The following is a 24,214-nucleotide window of genomic DNA, read 5'->3' as shown; positions in this document are numbered from 1 at the left end:
AGTCTAGGATTAATTTTGTTCTATCAATATCTCCTCAGAGTCATTGCCATTGGAAGAATTCTGTCTGATGTCTCATGTATTACAAGGTTTTTTCCTCTTTGGCTGGTGAGAACATAAGCTATGACCAACCTATATGAGCTCCAGAGTTCATTACATGTTCTTTCTCCAGGTTCTCATTGTTTTCCTACATGTACAGTAGTGATCTCTTATCCACAGTTTTGATTTCTGTGGTTTTAGTTACCTGTAGTCAATTGTGGTCCAAACACATTGAATGGAAAATTCCAGAAATAAACAATTCATGAGTTTTAAATTACACATTGTTTAGCACATGATGAACTCTTGAGTTGTCCTGCTCCATCCCACTCAGGGAGGAAATCATCCCTTTGTCCACACTGTGTACGCTACCTGGTCATTAGGCACTTAATAGCTGTGTCACTTATCACATCTATTGTCACAGTATCACGGTACTCATGGTCAAATAACCTTTATTTTACTTACTAATGGCCCCAAAACACAAGAGTAGTAATGCTGGCAATTCAGATATTTTCTAACTGTGCCTAACATCAATTAAATTTTATCATAGGTATATGGACAACTGGACAACCATGGACAGGAGAATGTTGGATCCCACCAAAGAAAGATGTATATATAGGGAAAAGTCAGTATATATAGGATTTGGTACTATCTGCAGTTTCAGGCATCCACTGGAGGTCTTGGAAGTATACCCTGTGGATAAGGAAAGAATACCGTGTGCACTAATCAGTACTCTGATGAAGACTTGAGAGAAACCCTCTGCACATCTCTGGAGTTCTCTCTGTGTAGTTCTCTCCTCTCCAGTACTCTGCTCTGCAAAACCTAGCTTCCTTGGTGCATCACATTCTCAACTCTCTTGCCTCAAGTGAATTCCCTTCCCGTTCCTGCACTGTGATTCTTTCCAGATATAATTGCCAAGGCAGTCACAGGACTCTCCTGGTTTGTTTTTCATCCTGTAGGTATCACTGTGCTACCTGTTGTCCAATGTCTTAATATTGTTTCATATAGTTTGTCCATATTTAAGGCAGGAGAGTAAACCCAATCCCTGTATTCCACCATGACCCAAATTGGAAGTTTCTATACATTCAAGCTTGAGAAACATTGTCTTAGAAGACTTCACCAACCTCATTGTGTCCACTTTGTCCTATCCAAGCAATCATCCCCTAAGATTTTATGAGTCCAAATATCTTTTTTTTTCCTTAATTTTTTTTCATATGCTGCCATTGTTCTGAAAAAAGGTTCTGACACCTTCTACTCTGGAATTGGATCCTTGGCCAACCAAAATTTATGACACTGCTAAGAAATTCAATATTCCTCTTTGGAGAGCATAAGTACCTTAATATTATATATTACCTGGATTATTTTCTATTAGAGAGGTATAGGGAATAAAATTGATGTTCTAAAGCAAACAACTGAGGCAACAGAAAAATTAAAAAGCATTAGGCAAGTGTGTGATCATTTGAAGCTCTTCTGCTTTGAGATAAGGCTAGATAATGAGAAAAGGGCAGAACTTTGGGAGTGTCCTGCTCATTACTGGTATGAATATCAGACAGGTTCATTAATCATATGAAACCCTAGCAGATAATAACACAATATCTGTGGGAAAAAGTAGCCTGAGTTTGGAATAAGCGATAAACAAATCTTTGGAACACAGCCCATTCATAAATGGGGAGGGGGGATCATCTTTACTTTCTCATATCCAAACATCTGGAAAATGAAGCCTTTAGGCTTCCTTTGCATTTGTCAGGCTGTCATACATAAACTGTAATGAACACTATTCATGTTCTGCCACCACTTTTAGCAAGCCAACATAATCTTGCACTTGGATTATTACAATGGTCTTCTGAGCAGTTTTCAGTCCTGTGTCCACACAATCAGCCAGAGTTATCTTTAAAAAGCTCATTTCTGATCCCATTACTTATCTGTCTAAATTCTTCTAATGGCTTTCCAAGGCACTTAAAGCGAAATCTAAGCTCCTTACCATGGCCCATTCAGGCTTCCTTTCCATTGAATTTTTATATTGCTTGTCTTCTCTGCTCCAAGCACATTGGCTTACTTCCTGTTTCTCTGTCAGCCAGGCTCTTTTTTACCTCCAGGTCTTTGCATTTGTTGTTCTCTCTCCCTACATGTGCTTCCTGTGATGCTTTTCATGCCTGGCTCCTCCTACTGATTTAAAGTCAGAGCTCAAAGTCACCTTAGAAAACCCTTCCTGACTATGCTGTTTACTATGCTTCTACTTTGAGCTCGTGTGTGAGCTTAGTCACTCAGTCTTGTCTGACTCTTTGTGACCTGCAGGCTCCTCTGTCCATGGGGATATGCCAAGCAAGAATACTGGAGAGGGTTGCATGCCCTCCTCCAGGGGATCTTTCCAACCCAGGGATCGAACCCAGGTCTCCTGCATTGCAGGTGGATTCTTTACTGTCTGAGCCACCAGGGAAGCCCTTACTTCTACCTTACTTTCTATCAAATCACTTTACTTTTCTTAAATATTGCAAACTCATTTATGGTTTGACATTATCTTGGTTTATCTACCTTTCCTATTAGAATATAAACTTCATGAGGACATATATTTTTGTGTCCATCTTGCTCACAGTATTACCCTTATCTTGGAATAGTGGTTGGCACATGGCAGCTACTTGATCATTATTGCTGAACGTAAGAAAGAATCTTTGGTGCAAAAAAATATCGAAACTAATTTAATTGGTATTAAACAATTAATTTTTGAGCCAATTTTTGTCAATGAGACTGCCTACACCTCTAATCTAGATTCAGTTCAGTTCAGTCGCTCAGTTGTGTCCGACTCTTTGCGATCCCATGAATCGCAGCACGCCAGGCCTCCCTGTCCATCACCAACTCCCAGAGTTCACTCAGACTCACGTCCATTGAGTCAGTGATGCCATCCAGCCATCTCATCCTCTGTCATCCCCTTCTCCTCCTGCTCCCAATCCCTCCCAGCATCAGAGTCTTTTCCAATGAGTCAACTCTTCGCATGAGGTGGCCAAAGTACTGCAGTTTCAGCTTTAGCATCATTCCTTCCAAAGAAATTCCAGGACTGATCTCCTTTAGGATGGACTGGTTGGATCTGCTTGCAGTCCAAGGGACTCTCAAGAGTCTTCTCCAACACCACAGTTCAAGAGCATCAATTCTTCGGCACTCAGCTTTCTTCACAGTCCAACTCTCACATCCATACATGACCACTGGAAAAACCATAGCCTTGACTAGATGGACCTTTGTTGGCGAAGTAATGTCTCTGCTTTTTAGGTTGGTCATAACTTTTCTTCCAAGGAATAAGCGTCTTTTAATTTCATGGCTGCAGTCACCATCTGCAGTGATTTGGGGTCTAATCTAGATTACTGATGACTAAATTAACTAAACATATATTTGGTACTCTGGCTATTCAGTTTAGTTAATGTGTAGGTAATTTTAATATATTTTAGTGTATGTTTTCCTTAAATTTAATAAATATGTTTTGAGTATACTAGACCTGAGAATCTGTGATAAAAATATGAAATTTCTTTTTTCAAAAGTAAGTTTTTCTTAGATCCTTGCTATAGGAAACAAGTTGCAATGGGGTATCAGAACCTTTGTGACTTACTATGCATGAAAGAAGACATAAATATATGAGCATGTATGTTCCAAACATATATGTACACATACATACGTTACTTCTTTACTAACTACCATATAATATATGTATAACTCTCATTTAAAGTCATGTGATATAATTTTATTTAAGGAAAAAGTAACTTCCTTTTGGTGCTGTTAGTAGATATTAAGTATATGATCAGTTGTTATTTGTGAAGACAGTATTTTTGAAATTTACCTTGTGAGCTACTTGGGAGTTTGTCAGAGCATAACAGCATGGTGGGGATCCCCAGAACCAAGAAATTGATTCAGATCCAGGTTTCATTTACTTTTTGAGTATATTCCTGTCTTCCTGGCATGGGCTTTTCATGGGGCTGTGAAGAAGCAGATTACACTTCATGGAATGGAGGGCTGCACAGTCTTGTTCTAGAATCCTTCATGCTCTTTTGAGTGTGTGTTGTTTTCAATTCAAATGATTCCCCAATTGTGGTTGCCTGTTAGAGCAGAGAATCAACAAGGTCTTTCGGTAACCATGGAAGCCACTGGCTCTCAAATAAGTTATTTTTAGATTGCTTCACTGAATAAATTTCTCTTACTTCCTTAGAGGAAAATAATGTAACATAATCTTTATAATATGAGGCTTCAGTGATGGAAACAAGAAGGGATGTTGAGAAAAAAGAATCTTATATTGCCTTAGTCCAAATCCTGGTCCACATGACATTTGGAAAGTTATACCAGTGAATAAGCACTTATAAACTTCCCCAGTGGCTCAGTGGTAAAGAATCTGCCTGCAATGCAGGAGACTTGGGTTCAGACCCTGAGTCAGCAAGATCCCCTGGAGTAGGAAATGACAACCTACTCTAGTATTCTTCCCTGGAAAATCCCATAGATAGAGGAGCCTGGCAGGCTGCAGTCCATGGGGTCACAAAGAGTTGGACATGACTAAATGACTGAGCAACTAAGCAAGGCACTTAAAGAAAGAAATGAGAATTATCCAACAATCTTTTTTGGGTCTTCAAGTTTAGGAATCTAAGTTCTGTCATTTCCTAATAATTTTTTTCCTCTACTAGTCAGAGTCTCAAAGGGAAGATGCAAGTAAATCCTGCTAGTACTTCAATCGAAGAAACTAAGAAAGCAGTTACACCTCTGACTCCTAGATCAGTTAGGACATGTGACATTTCTATAGGTTGTTTAATTCCGACTTGGATCTCCCTGTCAGCCTCAGATTAGGAAGGCAAAGGAAAAAAGTGACTGTGATGAGCTGGCATTTCTAAGCAATAAATTTTTGCCTCAGTATTAGCTTAGAAAATCTGCACTGGTGGAAATTTCAAAAACACTAATTATGAATTCTAGCCTGACCAAAGGGCAAATTGTATACTGCTCTTAGAAATGCTTTTATTTTTAAAATATTTTTGTTGTTCTTTACAGAATTTATGAAGGTGACCCAAGGGTGCATTCATGGGCATTGGAAGATGCCTGGAAGAAGCAGGAGACCAGATTCCTTTCTAATTAAGTCAGCCAGCACTAGAAGATGATTACATTTATATTATTTTTGCATTTACCTGAATGGTCTCTTTAATAGTACCTAGAAAAAAAAAAAAAATGAACTTCAGACCTGTAAAGAACCTTCAGCACAGGCCCTGATTCCTCAAGTGAGAGGTAGTTTCAACAAGTAAAAACTTCCCATTTCTCTTGACATTGGCTCCATTATTCTTTATGCTACTAATGAGGCTGATATCATGCTAGAGGCAAGAGGACGGGTTAGGCTCAGATAATATTAGTCAACTTCTGCTGCTGCTAAGTCACTTCAGTTGTGTCTGAATCTGTGCGACCCCATAGACGGCAGCCCATCAGGCTCCACTGTCCCTGGGATTCTCCAGGCAAGAACACTGGAGTGGGTTGCCATTTCCTTCTCCAATGTATGAAAGTGAAAAGTGAAAGTGAAGTCGCTCAGTCTTGTCCAACTCTTAGCAACCCCACAGACTGCAGCCTACCAGGCTCCTCCGTCCATGGGATTTTCCAGGCAAGAGTACTGGAGTGGGTTGCCATTGCCTTCTCCGTAGTCAACTTCTACTTATACATAAAATGAAATCCAAACTTAACATGGCTACTAATGCCCCATGTTTTAATTCAGATGATTCCTGGGGGTGCCTCCTTACTTTCTTCTGCCCTTTGCCTCATCCATGATGCTTCAATAGACTAACTTTCATTCCCTTTCCTGAAAATATCAAATTTCTTTTTTGCTCTTTCTGATGACCCTGCCTGGAAAGGCTTTCTCCTTTTGGATAACTGGTCTTCATCTTTGGTAGGTAGACTTTTTAGAGGGTCCCCAAGATTCCCTCTAGTATTCATTTCCCTCCTCTTGACTATGAATGGAACCAATGAATATGTTATATCACTCCTGTGATGAGGTTATTAGTGAACTTTGTGTTAATCAAAAGGGAGACTCATGGGTGGGACTGACTTAATCAAGTGAGCCCTTTAACAGAGGGTGAAGTATCAGAGAGATGCTTTCTTTTTGGCGTATTAGAAGGTATGTTGTAAGAGGAGGAGGTTGCACAGCAAGGACCAGAGGGCAGTGTCTCAGGGCTGACAGTGGTCCCCAGACAACAGCCAGCAGAAAAAAAGGGACCGTAGTCATGCGGAAAGGAAATAAATCCTGCTGAGGACTGAACCTGAAAGGGAACCCCAAGCCTCAGATGAGATCACAATCCCAGCCAGCACCTTGATTTTGGCTTGTAAGACCCTGAGCAAAGTATCTAGCTAATGCATTCTTGGACTCCTGACTCACAGAAACTCCGAGATAGTAAATTTGTGGCAACTTGTTATGTGGCAGTAGAAAACAAATATGTCATCTTTTCTATCTCAACTCATGTCACTTCTTCCAAGAAGCCTTCTCTGAACACTAATGCCTCCATTATTGTACTTTATGTTCTCAATAGCTCTTAATAGAATTTAAAGTCATCCTATTTGCTTTCACTCTTTGCTTACCATCTTGGAAGTTGTGTTCCCCAGCACCTAGAGTCTTATTTTACACACAGTAGGCACTCAATAAATATTTCTTGCCTGGATCATTGAATTCAAATTAGAGAGATTTTATCAACTGCCTATGATTAAACTTCCAAATGATTCCCTGGACCACCAGGTGGCAGATAATTTAGAGAGTGAAGTAAATAGAACAGAAGAACCTTGGCCTGGTGACAGAATGTCGATTCTCTAATGGCAGCATCACCATCCAGACTTTAATCTAAAACCATCTGCCTTTATTTTTCTTAACCTGGTCAGTTGGACAGCACATCTGCCATTGCTGGTGTTCCTGGAGCCAAATTATATGATTAACTCTTATGAAACAAGAGCTTAGAAACAGAATGGATTGATACTTTCATCAACTAAATGACCAGCCACAGAACATTATCTTGACTATCTACTTTTGGTGTGGTTACCTTTTTGTCCTGCATGGTTCAACTTCTTAAGTGTGGATCTCGTTAATTTGTTCTCAAATTTCCTTTCTTTGCAATTTTGGAGCAGATGTTCTTTGCTTTAAGAAAATGGACTATTATCATAGTGTGTCTCTCATCATATCATTGCTAACCTCACATACTCATTGTTATAAGATGTACCCAGATGACTGAGTACCTAGCTCAAACTGACCCAGGTTTGTATGCAAGTGTTTCAGTATATGTGTAGAAATGCAGTAAAATATGTAAGGGAGAAAAAATAATTGTACCTCTATCCTTCTGAGTTCTTGGCTGGATCCTCACAATAATTCTGTTAGTAATAAAAGACTAACAGAAGAAAAACAAAAGCAAGTGTATTAACACGTGTGCTTCATGTATGCATGGTAGGTGCCCTCCAAACTGAGTAACTCCCAGAGGTGGCCCAAGTCACCTAAATACCATCATTAGCTAAAGATTAAAAAAAAAAAAAAAAAAAAGATGTTGAGGATTGGAAAAGCCATTTGACAGGGATAACCAGAAAAGGCACAGTAAATAAGCGTTAGATTTGTTGAATAACAAATTAAGTCAGTGCCTTCTCCGTTGATATTTGCCTGTGATTTATTCATTCTTCTCATCCTGGTACAGAGAGAAATACCTTACAAATGGAGATTTCTTTTATAAATGTAAGTTATTCTTCCTGGAGTGTAACTTCTCTGTTTGCAGAGCTTCTCTTATGTAGGCAGTTTCTCAAAACTAATCACCTCAAAACAATCTTTATCACTATTAAAAAAAAACAAAATTCAATTGAGTAAATGTGAAGACCTAATTATCTTTCTTCAATGATTTCTGAATCAGGCAGCACCCTATCTAGTAAACGGAAGAGCCCTCAAAGGGGTTGTATACAGTGGGAGAGTTTTATAGGCAGGAGGAGGGTGGGGAAAGGAAGTTATTAGCAAATGAAAAGAAAGTATTGTTTCAGGCCCAGTTATCTGTTATCTCTTTGGGGAGTAAGGGCAAGGTCTATGTTCAGATTACCTCTTCTTTCTTTGATTGGGGGTTGGAAGTGGTGGTGAAGAGGGCTCAAGTGACAGATCACCTCATTGGTGCTGACTGGAAAATTCCAAGCTGTCAGATTAAGATTACATTTTTTTTTTTTTTTTCGAGGATTGAAACAGCCATTGGGTCAGACGTTAAATCTAGGTTTGGTATAATGGGCTTTAGCAGAAGTGACACCATCTTGAACATGTGATTTCCTCTTTAATGGCTAAAGAGGCATATTCTAGGGTGACATATTCTGCTTTCTTTTAAATGTAAGAGTCACGAACACAGAGATCTTCTTTATTTTTGTTATACCCTATCCCCTGGAATACTGCCAGACCATATAACAGGTACTTGATAAATAGCTTTGAAGAAATAAATGGATATGTGAACAATCTCTTAGCACTTTGTTACCAAGTTGTGGCATATATCCTGCTTCTTACAGTGTCTCCCAAAGGAAATTTCTCTTTACCTTTTGGAAAACCTAATTATTCAAATCCCATTCAACTGTTTTCTCTTTGGATGATGGTTGTAAAGACAGTTACTTCTGTAGTCCTTTATTGAACACCTACTCTGTTCCTGGTATTTTGAGAGTTGCTGAGGACACAAAGGTAGTTAGGTCTCCTGACCAAAATGAGTTTACAGGGACTTCGCTGGTTGTAGAGTGGTTCAGAATCCACCTGCTAATGCAGGGAACACGAGTTTGATCCCTGGTCCAGGAGGATCCCACATGCTATGGGGCAACTGAGCCTATGTGCTATGACTACTAAACCAGTGTGCCTAGAGCCCATGCTGTACAAAAAGAGAAGCCACCTCAATGAGAAGCTTGGGCACCACAATTAAAGAGTAGCCCTCATTCAGGGCAACTAAAGAAGGCTCATGCACAGCAACTAAGACCCAATGCAGCCAAAATAAGAAATAAATTAAAAATAATATAAAAATGAATTTACATTCTTGCAATTCTTATCTATTACCACCTGCTTTCAAGATGGGACATAACGTAATTCTAATAAAAGAAGCACATGTTCATGGAAGTATGTGAGTGTGTGTGCGTGCTCAGTTGCTTCAGACATGTTGGACTCTCTGTGACCCCATGGACTATAGTCCTCCAGGCTCCTCTGTTCATAGGATTTTTCCATACAAGAATACTGGTGGGGGTTGTCATGTCCTTTTCCAGGAGATCTCAACACAGGGATTGAACCTGCATCTCCTGCATTGCAGGCAGATTCTTTACTGCTGAGCCACTGCACGAAACCCTCATGGAAGTATAGATCCTGGGAATTCTGCAGATGGTCTTAGTGAGTATCTGGGTTTGTAATATTTATATCTTTTTCCATGACTTTATTAGTTAAGGTAATGCTAGCTGCTGAAAGAGATTAGCCTCAGTAACACAGCATAATAGGAATGTATTTCTTGCTCGTGTAATTTCCAAAATAGGTGTTCCAGAGCAGTTGGCAAATTCATCTAAAGCTAAGATTTAGGAATCCAAGCTCCTCCCGTTTTGTAGACATGCTGTCTTCAAATTCTAATGCTGCTGCTCAAGGGGAAGGAAAGATCTCATGGATCAGGCCTCAAATTGTTTCTGCACATGATCCGTTGACTAGAGATTAGTTATGTGGTCACACTTAACTGCAAGGTAATGGAGTGATGTGGTAAATATACATACGAAGTACATTTATGTTCACCAGAGCTGAACAGGAAGAGGTGGTTTCTATTTGTCTAGCCAAAGGACTTTTAATAATTTTTTTCTTTGAAAAGATCAGGCTGGTATTTTTTAGTTAAAAAGTTCAGGATGGGGAACACATGTAAACCTGTGGCGGATTCATTTTGATATTTGGCAAATCTAATACAGTTATGTAAAGTTTAAAAATAAAATAAATTAAAAAAAAAAATATTGCCTTAGTGTTTGAGATAGTTTGGTTGGGTTTTAAAGGGAAGAATATTATTATCAAAATAATACACTAAAATACAGAAAATTTTCAGTAATTCTGACAAAAACACATACTTTAAGATACTTGTAGAAATGTAATGAATGTAGTAAAGAAAATGTAAAGGCATGTTCCAGGAGAAAAAGAAACAAGGTTTGGTAAATAGCCAGTTAGCACGTCCAACAGATTCTCTATTGTTACAGACATTTCCTGAGAATATCTGCATTAGCTCTGTTATTCATTTGGAGGGATAAAGAGTCAGGAGTCAGAATAATTGGGCTTTGTTTTTCTATTATCAGCCCTGTTGACTTTTGACAGCTACTTATACTCTCTGGGCCTCTGTAGATATATGCAAAATGGGAACACGATACACACTTCATATTTGTCACATATTTTGTTTGGAATATTGGATAAAATAATGACTGTGGAAGTACATAGTGAAATACCAATTGCAGTGTAAGTACAAGGTGGTACCTCTCTTTTCCTCCTCATCACCATCACCATTAAGATCACAAAATATTAGGAAAACACAGCAGAAAAGGTTTGTTGTAGTCAACTGATCAGTCATGTCTGACTTTGTGACCCCATGGACTGCAGCACACCAGGCTGCCCTGTCTTTCACCATCTCCTGGAGCTTGTTCAAACTCATGTCTATTGAGTCAGTGATACCATCCAACCAGCTCATCCTCTGTCATCCCCTTCTCCTCCTGCCTTCAATCTTTCCCAGCATCAGGGTCTTTTCTAATGAGTTGGCTATTTGCATTGGGTGGCCAAAGTATTGGAGCTTCAGCTTCAGCATCAGTCCTTCTAACGAGTATTCAGGATTGGTTTCCTTTCAGATTGACTGGTTTGATATCCTTGCAGTCCAAAGGACTCTAAAGAATCTTCTCCAAATCATAACTCAAAAGTATCCAATCTTGGGCATTCAGCCTTCTTTTTTATAGTCCAACTCTTGCATCCATACATGACTACTGGAAAAACCATAGTTTGACGATATGGACCTTTGTTGGCAAAGTAATGTCTCTGCTTTTTAATATGTTATCTAGATTGGTCATAGCTTTTCTTCCAAGGAGAAAGCATCTTTTAATTTCATGGCTACAGTCACCTTCTGCTGTGATTTTGGAGCCCAAGAAAATAGCCTGTCACTGTCTCCATTGTTTCTCCATCTATTTGCCATGAAATGACGCAACTGGTGATGAAGATGATGATCTTCGTTTTTAGAATGTTGAGTTTTAAGCCAGCTTTCTCACTGTCCTCTTTCACCTTCATCAAGAGGCTCTTTTGTTCCTCTTTGGTTTCTGCCGTTAGGGTGTTGTCTTCTGCATATTTGAGGTTATTGATATTTCTCCCAGCAATCTTGCTTCCAGCTTGTGCTTCATCCAGCCTGGTATTTCAGATGATGTATTCTGTATATAAGCTAAACAAACAGAGTAACCATATACAGCCTTGACAAATTCTTTTCCCAATTTTGAACCAGTCCATTGTTCCATGTCCAGTTATAACTGTTGTTTCTTGACCTGCACACAGGTTTCTCAGAGGCAGGTAAGGTAGTCTGGCATTCCCATTTGTTTAAGAATTTTCCACAGTTTGCTGTGACCCACACAGTCTAAGGCTTTAGCTTAGTCAATGAAGGAGAAGTAAATGCTTTTCTGGAATTCTCTTGGTTTTTCTGTGATCTACCAGGTGTTGGCAGTTTGATCTCTGGTTCTTCTGCCTAAATCCAGCATGAACATCTGGAAGTTCTCAGTTCATGTACTGTTGAAGCCTGGCTTGGAGGATTTTGAGCACTACTTAACTAGCATGTGAAATGAGTGCAATTGTGCCATAATATGAACATTCTTTGGCATTGCCTTTCTTTGGGATTGGAATGAAAACATCTGTCCATTATTGTGCCCACCTTTGAATGAAATGTTCACCTGGTATCTCTAATTTTCTTGAAGAGATCTCTAGTCTTTCCCATTCTATTGTTTTCCTCCATTTCTTTGCATTGTTCACTTAGGAAGCCTTTCTTAGCTCTCCTTTGGAACCCTGAATTCAGTTGGGTATATCTTTCCTTTTCTCCTTTGCCTTCGGCTTCTCTTCTTTTCTCAGCTATTTGTAAGGCCTGCTCAGGCAGCCATTTAGCCTTCTTGCATTTCTTTTTCTTGGGAATGGTTTTGATTACCACCTCCTGTACAATGTCAAAATCCTCCATCCATAGTTCTTCAGGCACTCTTAATCCCTTGAACCTGTTTTCACTTCTACTGTATAATCATAAGGGGTTTCATTTAGACTTAAACTGAAGACAGTAGGGAAAACCAATAGGTCATTAAGGTATGACCTAAATCAAATCCCTTATGATTATACAGCAGGGAAAGTGGGGATGTCCAATTTGATCTCAGCTTTCCCTTGTACCCCTGCCTCTCACCCTCTAGATTCATACTGGAATCCTTCTAATAACTCATGCCCTCTATTAATCATGCCCACATCAATTGTTCATTCCCTTGTTAAGGACCTAATGATAAACAACTATTAATACCTTTTTAAATGATCTCTGACTCTATGGCTGGTACTAGACTATGTACGTATTTTACCTACATGACCTCATTGGATCCTCCCTCACAACAACTCTAGGAGGCTGATTCTATTACCAGCTCTCATTTTTTACACATAGAAAAGCCAAAGTTTACAGAGGTGCAGCCACATTTGAAGTCACATAGCGCAACACCTACAGTCTGACTCCCGGGTCCATGCTTGTGACTCCTGTACTCCTTTGATTTTTCTCATGACTATTATGAGCTAGGACATGCCAGGCACCAAAGGCTTCCATGGTGATGAAGAAAACATGATTGATTCCTGACTTTAAGGAGCTTTTATCCTGGCTCTTGGGGCTTCCCAGGTGGCTTCGAAGTTAAAGAATTCACCTGCCAATGCAGGAGACACAAGAGATGTGTGTTCAATGGCTGGATTGGGAAGATCCCCTGGAAGAGGAAATAACAATCTGCTCCAGTATTCTTGCTTGGAAATCCCATGGACAGAGGAGCCTGGCAGGCTACAGTCCATGGGGTCACAAAGAGTCAGACATAAGTGAGTGACTGATCATGTGCGCATATCCTAACTCTCAACAGCCTTCAGGCTCTTGCTGACCCTTGTACCAGCAGTGATCCCCCTGTAAAACCCTTTACCCTTGCTGAGCCTAGCTAGTTTCTCCTTACCCTGAAGAATCAGGTCAGGGATCACTTTTTCCAGCCCTTCTTGATTGCCCAGGAAGTACCTAGGAGGGGGGTCTCACATAAACTCCTCAGCAGAGGCAGTATTTCCTGGTGGTTAAAATCCTAGATCTAGATGTAGACTGTTTTAGCTCAAATTCTGGCTCCATCTCTTCCAAACAATGTAATTTTGGGTAGTTTACTTCACCCTTGTGGGTCTTAGTTTCTGTATGTGTAAAATGGGATTATTACAAAGGTGAAATCAGGTGACACATGTTAAACAATTTGGCACTTGCATGTTAAGTGCTCAGTTAACTTGTTAACTAGCATTAACTATCATTATAAAGACTGATCAATACCATATAGCATTCTTATTTCTTTCACTTGCACAGGGTCTACTATAGAAGATAGAGATGCTGACATATAGTCCACCTTCAATTTCAAAAGTTTGGTGTCTGAACTGAAAGGTCAACATCTCCAAACCCAGAATGCTGGTATCCTGAGATAAACATAGAGAAGTTCCATGACTTGACCAAAATCTTCATTTTTTATAATGTTGCACATCTTAGTCACCACACCTAGTTTCATACCCTTCCCACAGAAACACTGGGCTGATTTATGATTTTAATTCACATCAGTCTTTGCTGATCTTCAGTGAGGAATAATTAAGTGGTGGTTGGTACAGAGAATGGTACCACACTCAGCCAAGAGGGGATTGCTTCCTGTAGCATTTCAATTCTCTTGCTGAGATAGCTTTCCTTCCTTTGCTTTTTTGCTCAGAAGTTGAACCTGATGGGTCTCTGTGGGAAGCATAGTCATCTCTTTCTCTGCACCTCTTCTACCAGGCTCAGGCATGTTTATAGTCCCCAGGCGAGGATGAGACATGTCGAGGTAACCAATTAGCCAAAACAGAACATTGAGAGGCTGTGGAACACATACAAATTTCAGTGGATGAAAGGTCAGAGTCCAATAAATTGAGTCTGAGCAAGGTGTTTTCTTCCAGGGTTTGGAGGGCTGCAGAGCTTAATCTTGGATCTCCTAGGGTCTATAAAGGAAGCAGCAGGTGTCTAGAATATCAGTCTTCATTTGAATCCAAATGTGTATGTCTTCTTGGCTCCAGAAAAAAAATCTCTTTTGTCCACTGGACACTTTGGTTCACTCATTTCTTCCCTGTTGTGCTTAGAAGCCCCAAAGTCTGTCTGTAAGCTACACAGGTACGAACCTTCAATTAGAGTTGGATGTGTAGAAGAAGAAGAAGATAAGAAACTTGATTAGTGTTATCTGAAATTTTAAAATAAATGCAATAAAGAATGTGGCAACTTTAAAATGCATCTGTGTATTTTTTGACATCTTTCCCACTTCTTAAATCTGGGAAGGTCTTTGACAGATTGAACCTATAAAAAGTGATGCTAGATGATTTCTGAGGCTAGGTCATAAAATACAATGAATAAATAAATAAAATACAATAAATAAAATACAATGAAGTTTCCTCCTTGCTCTTGGAATGTTTGCCTTGGAATCTTAAGCCACCGTGTAAGAATTTTGATTATTCTTAAGCTGCTGTACTGTGAAGAAGCCTGAGTCCCATGGAGCAGCCTCCTGATGCCCCAGTCAACACTTTCAGCTGAAATTAGCTTCCGCATCATCCCAGTGCAGGTGTCAAATGTATTGTGAGTGAGAAAACTTCTAGATGATTCCAGCCCCCAGTGGTTTAAGTCATATCCAGACATTTGTGTCACCCCAGCCACACATGTCTTCCAAACAGAGGCTCAGACATTCGGAGTAGAGACAAGGCAGCCCTATTGTTCCATGCCCCAAATCCTAACCTAACAGGATCCATGAACATGATAAAATGATTGTTGCTTTCTGTCATTGCACTTTGAGGTGATTTGTAATAGATAACTGGAATAGTGGTTTTCATGGAGATATGCTCCAAGTGTCAAGTAAAAGAAGCAGGTAACTGCAAGCCCACGTGGCAAGAAACAGCAAGAATCATGGAATTAGTAGAATGTAAGAATTATAAGGATACTTAGGGTTATCTACGGAGAAGGCAATGGCACCCCACTCCAGTACTCTTGCCTGGAAAATCCCATGGATGCAGGAGCCTGGTAGGCTGCAGTCCATGGGGTTGCTGAGGGTCAGACACGACTGAGCGACTTCACTTTCACTTTTCACTTTCATGCGTTGGAGAAGGAAATGGCAACCCACTCCAGTGTTCTTGCCTGGAGAATCCCAGGGATGGGGGAGCCTGGTGGGCTGCCGTCTCTGGGGTCGCACAGAGTCGGACATGACTGAAACAACTTAGCAGCAGCAGCAGCAGCAGGGTTATCTAGTAATTTACAGCCTTGCAGTTGCTGTTAGTCTGAATTTTGTAACATCCTCAAGCAGAGACAATTTGCTTTTTTTTACCTACTTCCAATAATGAGGAACTCGTAACTCCATGAAGCATCATCTCTTATAGTACACTGGATGCACTAAATAAAGATGGTGCTACTGCCAGATAGAGATTGTTGGAGACAGAAAAGACACAGCTGCCTAAGAGAAAGTGACTTGGAGAAAAGGCTCCACCTATACAACTTAGAGCTCATGACAAAAATGACAGACACTAAGACACCTGCTGTTTGGACTATTCAGGTGAAATTTGTCACATATATTCTGCTGCCTTTTTTAAAACAGGCTTTGGTGATGTGTAGAGAGGTTCTTTTTCAAATATCACTTTATGATGTGATATTTGATTCCAGTGGTAAAGGGTCAGAAGAAATCAAAACTAGTCAGGGTAACCTTCTTAGAAATGTAGAGACTGATATATAGGCTCAAAGTATGTCTAAGGCAGGAAAATAAGTCATATTTCATCACAAGTTGAATATTAATAAACAGTGCAATGCAGGTACAGAAAATGTTACTTCATTTTGCAGTAGATAGTAGGGTAGAGAGGTCACATTTACCAAGTGTTTAATTGTTCAGAAAATATGTCAAATTCCAGTTGAGGAAAGTGAAATTTGCTCAGTCGTGTCTGACTCTTTGCAACCCCATGGACTATAGTCCACGGAATTCTCTAGGCCAGAATACCGGAGTGGGTAGCCTTTCCCTTCTCCAGGCTAACTTCCCAAACCAGAGATCAAACCCAGATCTCCCACATTGCAGGCGGAGTCTCTACTAGCAGAGCCACAAGGGAAGCCCTCCATTTGAGGAATTACCATCAATTCTGGAATTCTACTTAAGATGGATAGTGAGAGCCTAGACATTTTTCAGATGTCAACAAAATGTCTTTGTTTACAAGGTGGAGAGAAATCTAGATAGACATTGTGTTATGTAGAACAGTTTGGCTAAATAATATTCCAGTGTGCGTGTGTGTATCACAACTTCTTTATCCATTCATCCATTACAGGACACAGGTTGTCTTCCTATCTTGGCTATTATAAATAAGGCTGCTGTGAACATGGAGCTGCAGGTATCTTTTTAAGTTAGTGTTTTTATTTCCTTTGGATATTTCCCTGAAGGGGAATTGCTAGATTGTATGTTAGTTCCAGTGGCGCCAAGTGGTAAAGAATCTGCCTGCCAATGCAGGAGACTCAGGAGATGGAGATTTGATCCCTGGGTTGGAAAAATTCCCTGGAGTAGAAAATGGAACCCTATTCCAGTATTCTTCCCTGGAAAATTCCATGGGCAGAGGAATCTGGCGGGCTGCAGTCCACAGGTTGCAAAGTGTTGGATGTGACTAAGTGACTGAGCATATACACATATTAGTTCTGTTTTTAACTTTTTAAGGATTCTCATACTGTTTTCCATAGTGGCTGTTCCAGTTTATAATCCCACTAGCAGTATACAATCCACATCCATGCCAGCATTTGTTGTCTCTAGTAGCTTTTTTTTTCTCTTTAAACAAATCCACACTTTTATTTTTTTTTCAATAAGTTTAAATCCTCAAAGGATACAGTACCACATGGATTCTGGGTCCAATGGAAGGTTGGACCTTAGCAGGAAGGTTGCTTTGGAATTTGGCATTAACCATGCCACTGTTTCCATGAGCTCGAGTTATCTTTCCCCAGATTACTCTGGTTTTGTTAGTTTTTCCACCAGGAGTTACCGTGTTGGTCTTTGCTTTGTACACAGAAACACATCTCTTGCCTAGACAGAATTCAGTTTCATCTCGAATATATACACCTTCAATTTTCAGCAGACCATTGTGTTCCTTCTGGTTCCGTAGACCCCACTTATAGCCAGCAAAAATGGCCTTGGACCACAGCCCACAGCCTTCCAGACATATTTGTCATTTTAGAGGTCCTGTTCCCAGCAGGCCTTCACAGGGTCCACGATGGCTGAAAGAGCCTCTTGTCGTTTTGATAATGGCAATTCTATTGCAATTCTATGAGATGTTATCTCATTGTGGTTTTGATTTGCATCTCTCTAATGACTGGTGATATTGAGCATATTTTCATGTATCTGTTTGCTTTTTGTATATATTCTTTGGAAAAAATGTCTATTAGGTCCTTTGTCCATTTTTTTAATTGACTTATTTGATTTTATATATATATTGGATATAAACCTATTATCAGATATATGGTTCGCAAATAGTTTTTTACCATTCTGTAGGTATCTTTTCACTTTGTTGATTTCTTTTTCTGTACAGGAGATTCGTGGTTTGATGTAGTTCAACTTGTTTACTTTTTTTCACTTGTGCTTTAGGTGTCATATCCACAAAATTATCACCAAGGTCCAACTCAGGGGGTTTTATTTGCAAGGAGCTTTATTCTTATCTTTCCTGCTAGGGTTTTCCTGGTTTTAGTTCTAACATTTAAGTCTTTAATTCATTTTGAATTAGGTAATATTTCTGAGTAGTGTAAGTTAGGGGTCCAATTTCATTATTTTACATGCAAGTATCCAATTATCACAGCACAATTTACAGAAGAGACTGTCTTTTCTTCATTAAATGAAGAAATTTAATGATATTAAAGACATTTTCTTCTTCTTGGCTCCCTTGTCAAATGCTAGTTGATTGTATGTGCTTAGGTTTATTTCTGGGCCCTCAGTTCTATTCCATTGGTTTATTTGTCTGCTTTTATGCCAGTTTGTTTTTATGTTTTGATGACAATAACTTTGCAGGAGAGCTTGAAATCAGTAAGTGTGATACCTCCTGATTTGTTTTCTCTCTCAGGATTTTTTTGGCTATTCAGAATCTTTTGTAGTTCTCTATATGTACCTTTTAGCACTGTTTTTTCCCTACTTCTATTAAAATATGCCATTAGGATCTTGAAAGGGGTTGCATTGACTCTATAGATGGCTTTTGGTAGTATTGACATTTTAACCATATTAATTCTTCCATGTCAGAAAGATGGGATACCTTTCCATTTATTTGTGTCTTTTTTGATTTTTTTCACAAATGTCCCATAAATTTCAGAGTGGAGATCTTTCACCTCTTGGGTTAAAGTCATTCCTATGCATTATATTGTTTTTGATGCTATTGTAAATGAGATTGATTTCTTGATTTTTTTCTCAGAAAACTTATTATATAGAAATGCTACTGATTTTTGTGTATTGGTTTTTGTATCCTACAACTATACTGAAATTGTTGATTAGATTGAATGTTTTTTGGTTGAGTCTTTACATTTTTCTGTATATAAAATCATGTCATCTGCAAACAGAGAAAATTTTACTTTTGTCTTCTAAATTCTGATACCTTTTATTTATTTCTTTTGCCTGACTGCTATTTGAATAGGAGTGTTGAGAGTGGGCACCATTGTCTTGGTTGTGATCTTAGAGGAAAAGCTTTCAACCATTGAGTATGATGTAAGTCAAGAGCTTGTTTTATATCACCTTTATTGTGTGGCAGTATGTTCCTTCCATGCCTAATTTGTTAAAAGTTTATATCATGAATGGGTATTGAATTTGTCAATTGCTTTTTCTGTATCTATTGAGAATATCATATGATCTTTTCTATCACTCTATTAACACATCATTGACGAGGGGATTTTTGCAGAAACTAATGCCTGTGGCCAGTGATTTGTTGTTTAAGTGAATATTGATATGTCTCTTGTCAATAATATTTGAGTAACAGAAGATGTATCTCTGGTCAATAAGTTGTTAATGTGACTTATCACTTTGATTGATTTGTATTTCTTGAAACATTCTTGTATCCAAATGATAAATTGCACTTAACTGTGGTGAATGATCCTTTTAATGTGATGCTGAATTTAGTTGGCTAATGTTTTATTGAGGTTTGACATCTTTATTCATTGGGGATATTGGCCTATATTTTCACTTTCTAGTATTGCTTTTTTTTCCCCCCTGGTTTTGATAACAGGATGATGCTAGCCTCATAAAATAAGTTTGAGTGGTCCCTCTTCTTTGTTTTTTTTGGAAGAGTTTGAGTAGAATTGATGGTAATTCTTTGTAAAAGTTTGGTAAAATTCACCATGAATCCAGGAAAGTGATTTTTTAATAATGGAATATGTATGTCAATATGTACATTCATAGGCATAATTACACTGGAAGACATAAGGAAGTAAATGCTTGCATCTATAAGGGTAGTCATCAGGAATATGTGAATGACAAATGCAGATTGATACATATTTATGCTTTGACTAGAGATTCAAATACCCAAGAAGTATTGCTACTGATGGCATTATGTCCTGAAATGTTGGTAATGTTCAGGATAAAAAAGTACACACTTTGTTTAGTTTATAAGTTATTTGTGTTTCTGGAAAATTTAGGGGTTATTAAAAATTTATTTTAAAATATTATGATACAAAAATGGATCTAGGTTCTAGGCTCCGAAAATTGTAAGTTAGCAGTTTATCTAAATGAATGTCCACTGGGACACTAGAAAGGATGGATAACAGCTTTTTGGTGTGTGGACCATCTTGTGTGATACAGAAAGCCCAACTTCGACCTCAATATCAGGAGGTAATTTATGTCATTGCCACTAACAAAAAGCACCCCAACAGAGTTCCAGAAATGCCCACAAGGTTGGCTAGCCCCATGGTTCGCTCAGAGAGGCCTTGCCCAATGATATTTGGGTCCTATCTTCTCTAGTTGTGTCTCCTTCCAGTCCTCCCTTCCTCACATGCTCCAAATTCATTGCCTTCTTTCTCTCTTTTAAACTAAGGAGTAGTTGAATTTACATTTTCTACATCTTGGACAGTTATGCTACCAAATTTGCCTATCTTGGTTCTTCTTGTCATTCAGGCGTTGACATGAATGTTACTTTCTCAGAGAAGCAAACGCAGAGCATACTGGCTCCAGTATTATCTCCATCTGCATAACTATTCTTTTACCCTCTTATACCTTCTTTGTGGTTTATTTGATAGCACTTAATAATGGCTGAAAATAAAAATGTTTTATTAATTTATGTGCTCATTGTCTATCCCTTTTTCCATTAAAATATAAGACCTAGGAGGGCAGGAACTCTTGTCTGCTACCAGCTGTATTTTCAGTGCCTAGGAAAATGTCTGGTACATGGTAGGTGCCTAATAATTGTATTTCTTGAGTAAGCTATTAATTCTCTCCTTGATCCCCTTGAGACCAACTCCAGGCTCTTTAGCATGACACTTAAGGCTTCTCAACATCTTGCCCAGCTTATATTTCCCTATCCTTTCCTCCCTTCATTCACTAATCTCTGTTACTAAAGTTTCTCAAATATGTCATGCCATTTACTGTTTCATTCCTTTGCATATTGTGTTTTCTCTGTATTCAGCTAAGATTAGGCTCCCTCAATTTCCTCCCGGCTCCCATTCTTTGGTGGTTTACATACCCTTTCTTTGGTAATGGCCCCACAACTATGCTTATACAAGGAGAGAATATTTGTTGGTATATACATCTTTCTTTCCAGCTATACTTTGAGCTTATTGAGAGCAGAGATCACTTCTTAATTGTCTTTATATGCCTAGTGGTCGGATGGTACCTGGCATAGAATAAGTCACAGCGTTCTATTTCATTACATCAGAGTTGGATTATCATATTAGCTACCTGAGAACACTTGGGATCTCAATTCCATCATTGATTTTCCCCAGTATCATATCAACTATAAATCTGTTAAATATGCACAAACAGTAGAGACTTCACAGGGGCACATAAAAGTAAGTTAATCCCTTGAATTTGCAATGACAGAATGGTTTAAAGATCATTTTGTTGTTATTGATAACGGTATTTCTTGAGTATGGCATAATGGTCACATTTCTAAACTCTATGAGCATTTTCTTATTGAAGCCTTTAGCAACTCAGTGGTAAGAGTCTCTTAGTTACCTAGAGTAAACTTGACAATGTCATTACTGATAAGTAGAAGAACATAATTAGCCTCAATGTATGTGACCCCATAGCCTAAGATCTTAATCACTACGTTAGGTCCTTTCTATGCCATTTCTGTAATTCTCAGACTCAACCATTCTTGAATATGACTAGAACAGAGTTAATGGAGATATTTTAAAATTAATCCTATTTTCTCAGGATAAAGATTTCAGTCCCTCCTCTCCACAAACAAGACCATTTGCTAATTATTGCTTTTTATCCTCCTTTCTTTCTGTCAGGGAAGCTCAGTTTATTATGGGTCATTGTGCATGCAACCAAGTTAATGATAATTGATGTTCCTCTCTTGCTTCTCACGTTAGTGGCTCTGTATCAGCATCCACTCCCCTTGCAGTGGGCATGCCCCTCTCCATCTCTTTTGCCACATTAGCCGAGGTTTTGAATTACTCAGTGAACTTTTAATCACTGAATAGCTAATCACCGTAATTCCTCACTGTCCAAAGCTGCAAGTTCATCATGCACATGGACCTGGTATCCTTGTTAATCACAGTAATCGCTCACCACTCATGAGCTGTGAAAAGTAGTGATGACTCTTCACATCACTCAGGGTGCTCATACTCTGAGGGAGGCTGGTAGGAGTGTTAGGATGTACTCAACACAGGCTATGGGGATAGCATCTGAATGTCCACCAGACCTACAAGTTTTGGATCTCTGCTTGTATTTACCGTTATCCTGAGTTGGTAAATTGATTAGAACTGCTACTCTGTGACTCTGTTGGTTCAAAACTTCCCTGGGAGCTTCCTGGGTATAATCTGAAACTAGCCCCCATATGTGGAAGGCAGGGAGAAACTAAAGAGAGAAGAAGACTAATCCAAATTGTAGGTGGCAGGGTTAATGAACAAGGAAATATATTTATGAGGCTTGTCATGGGTTGTTGCAAGATGAGTAGTTTTTTGCTCCTGCCTGGCAAATCTTAAAAGTTTATATAGAGGACCAATCTGGGTCAGTTATATACAAATTCCAGATGATCTCAACACCATAAGACTCTTTCCAGGCTCTGTCCTTGGGCAGCTTCTAGTGTTGATAAGGCAAATGGAGCACACATTCCAAGAAGTGGGTAGTGGGTGAGCAGCCTCTGATGCTTGGGTCTAAATTGTGAGTCAAATCAACAGTCACATCTTGATGACCTCTGCCCACATGCTTACATCTCCATCCCCACTGTTTCTGATACTAAAGCTTCCATAGCAGGGTTCCTTCCTCCCAGTCTTCTCCTTGCATCTAATGCTCCATCTGGCATCCAGACTGCACCCTGCTGGCATTGTCCACTGGGCTTCCTGGCCAGGCCATCAACTTTCATCCCAAAGCTTCACTGAAATTATTTGTCTTACACTGGAATTATTTTGATAGAAATAAACCAGAAGCCAATCCATCTGGCTCAGTTTGAGAGAAATTTATTATAAGGAATGAGGAGTATGTCTTTGAATCCTAAGCCTAGAAATTTGACCATTTCTCAGGAGGGACATACTCAACTTGGAAGTCCACCTGATATTAAGGCAGACACTCTGTTAATCTTAGATTGCCCTCTACACGTGTACTCCATTATTTTACTTCCCACTCTTGCTTTGCAGATCACCTCTGACAGCTCATTCATGGTACCAGGCTATAAATTGCTTTCCCAAACTGCAGCCTCAGTTTACATGTCTGAGCAGTCTGGGATTTGCAGTTAGCCAAATATACTTTCTGATTCCCATTCCATATTCTCCTCTCACTGTATTCTAAATTCTCTTCTCTTACACACTCTGTGCTCTTCATCTTCTCCCCCAGATTTGCATATCAAGGTGTCAGCCCAACAAAGAGCCCCACATTCATCAAAATTCATCCTCTTGGAAAATAGCTGTTTTAAGTTGCCAAACCCAAAGTCTTAAAAATTGCCTGTGTCATAAGCTCATTCTTTTAAGGCAGAATGGTTGCCCTGGATGCTGTTGAAAGCCATTCTTTCTAAATGTTCCTTTCGTCTTTTCATCTCCCTCCCTCCCTTTCTAGAGAGAAAAAGGGAGAGAGAGAAGAAAAGGGAAAGGGAATATGAATGAAAGAATACAGCTCAGACCAAGAACAATTGTTGCTGTTGTTCAGTTTCTCAGTTGTGTCTGACTCTTTGCGACCCTATAGACTGCAGCACACCAGGCTTCCCTGTCCTTCATCATCTCTCAGAGCTTGTTCAAACTCATATCCATTGAGTTGGTGATGCCATCCAACCTTCTCATTCTCTGTCGTCCCCGTCTCCTCCCACCTTCAATCCTTCCCAGCATCAGGGTCTTGCATCAAGTGGCCAAAGTATTGGAGTTTCATCTTCAGCATCAGTGCTTCCCATGAATATTCAGGACTGACTTCTTTTAGGATTGACTGGTTGATCTCTTTGCAGTCCAAGGGACTCCCAAGAGTCTTGTCCAACACCACAGTTCAAAGGCATTAATTCTTCAGTGCTCAGCCTTCTTTATGGTCCAACTCTCATATCCATACATGACTACTGGAAAAACCATAGCTTTGACTATACAGACTTTTGTCATCAGCAAAATAATGTCTCTGCCTTTTAATATGCTGTCTAGGTTGGTCATAGCTTTTCTTCCAAGGAGGAAGTGTTTTTAATTTCATGGCTACAGTCACCTTCTGCAGTGATTTTGGGGCCCAAGAAAATAAGGTCTGTCACTGTTTTCATTGTTTCTCCATCTATTTGCTATGAAGTGATGGGACTGGATGCCATGAT

The 24,214-nt window shown here is 39.3% G+C and overlaps 1 protein-coding gene and 1 long non-coding RNA gene across 2 annotated transcripts in view; one reads left to right on the top strand and one right to left on the bottom strand.

Moving 5' to 3' along the window:
• LOC123335026 overlaps positions 1-5,365 on the top strand; it is a 287,463-nt gene extending 282,098 nt beyond the window's left edge. The window contains exon 3 of the long non-coding RNA XR_006553259.2: positions 5,047-5,365. This is a non-coding gene — a long non-coding RNA (uncharacterized LOC123335026). The remainder of the gene's footprint in view (positions 1-5,046) is intronic.
• Positions 5,366-17,125: 11,760 nt separating this feature from the next.
• Positions 17,126-18,641, bottom strand: LOC102410374 (60S ribosomal protein L35a-like). The gene is made up of 2 exons (XM_044948706.1): positions 18,551-18,641; positions 17,126-17,463 (listed from the first exon to the last, which is right to left on the bottom strand). Exons 1-2 carry the CDS (start codon positions 18,639-18,641, stop codon positions 17,126-17,128), a joined length of 429 nt encoding a protein of 142 aa, XP_044804641.1.
• Positions 18,642-24,214: the final 5,573 nt, after the last annotated feature.

The sequence above is a fragment of the Bubalus bubalis genome, chromosome 9 (assembly GCF_019923935.1).
Source record: "Bubalus bubalis isolate 160015118507 breed Murrah chromosome 9, NDDB_SH_1, whole genome shotgun sequence".
Lineage (NCBI taxonomy): Eukaryota > Metazoa > Chordata > Mammalia > Artiodactyla > Bovidae > Bubalus > Bubalus bubalis.
The sequence above is the reverse complement of the archived record's forward strand: the minus strand, read 5'-3'. Positions and strand labels throughout refer to the sequence as shown.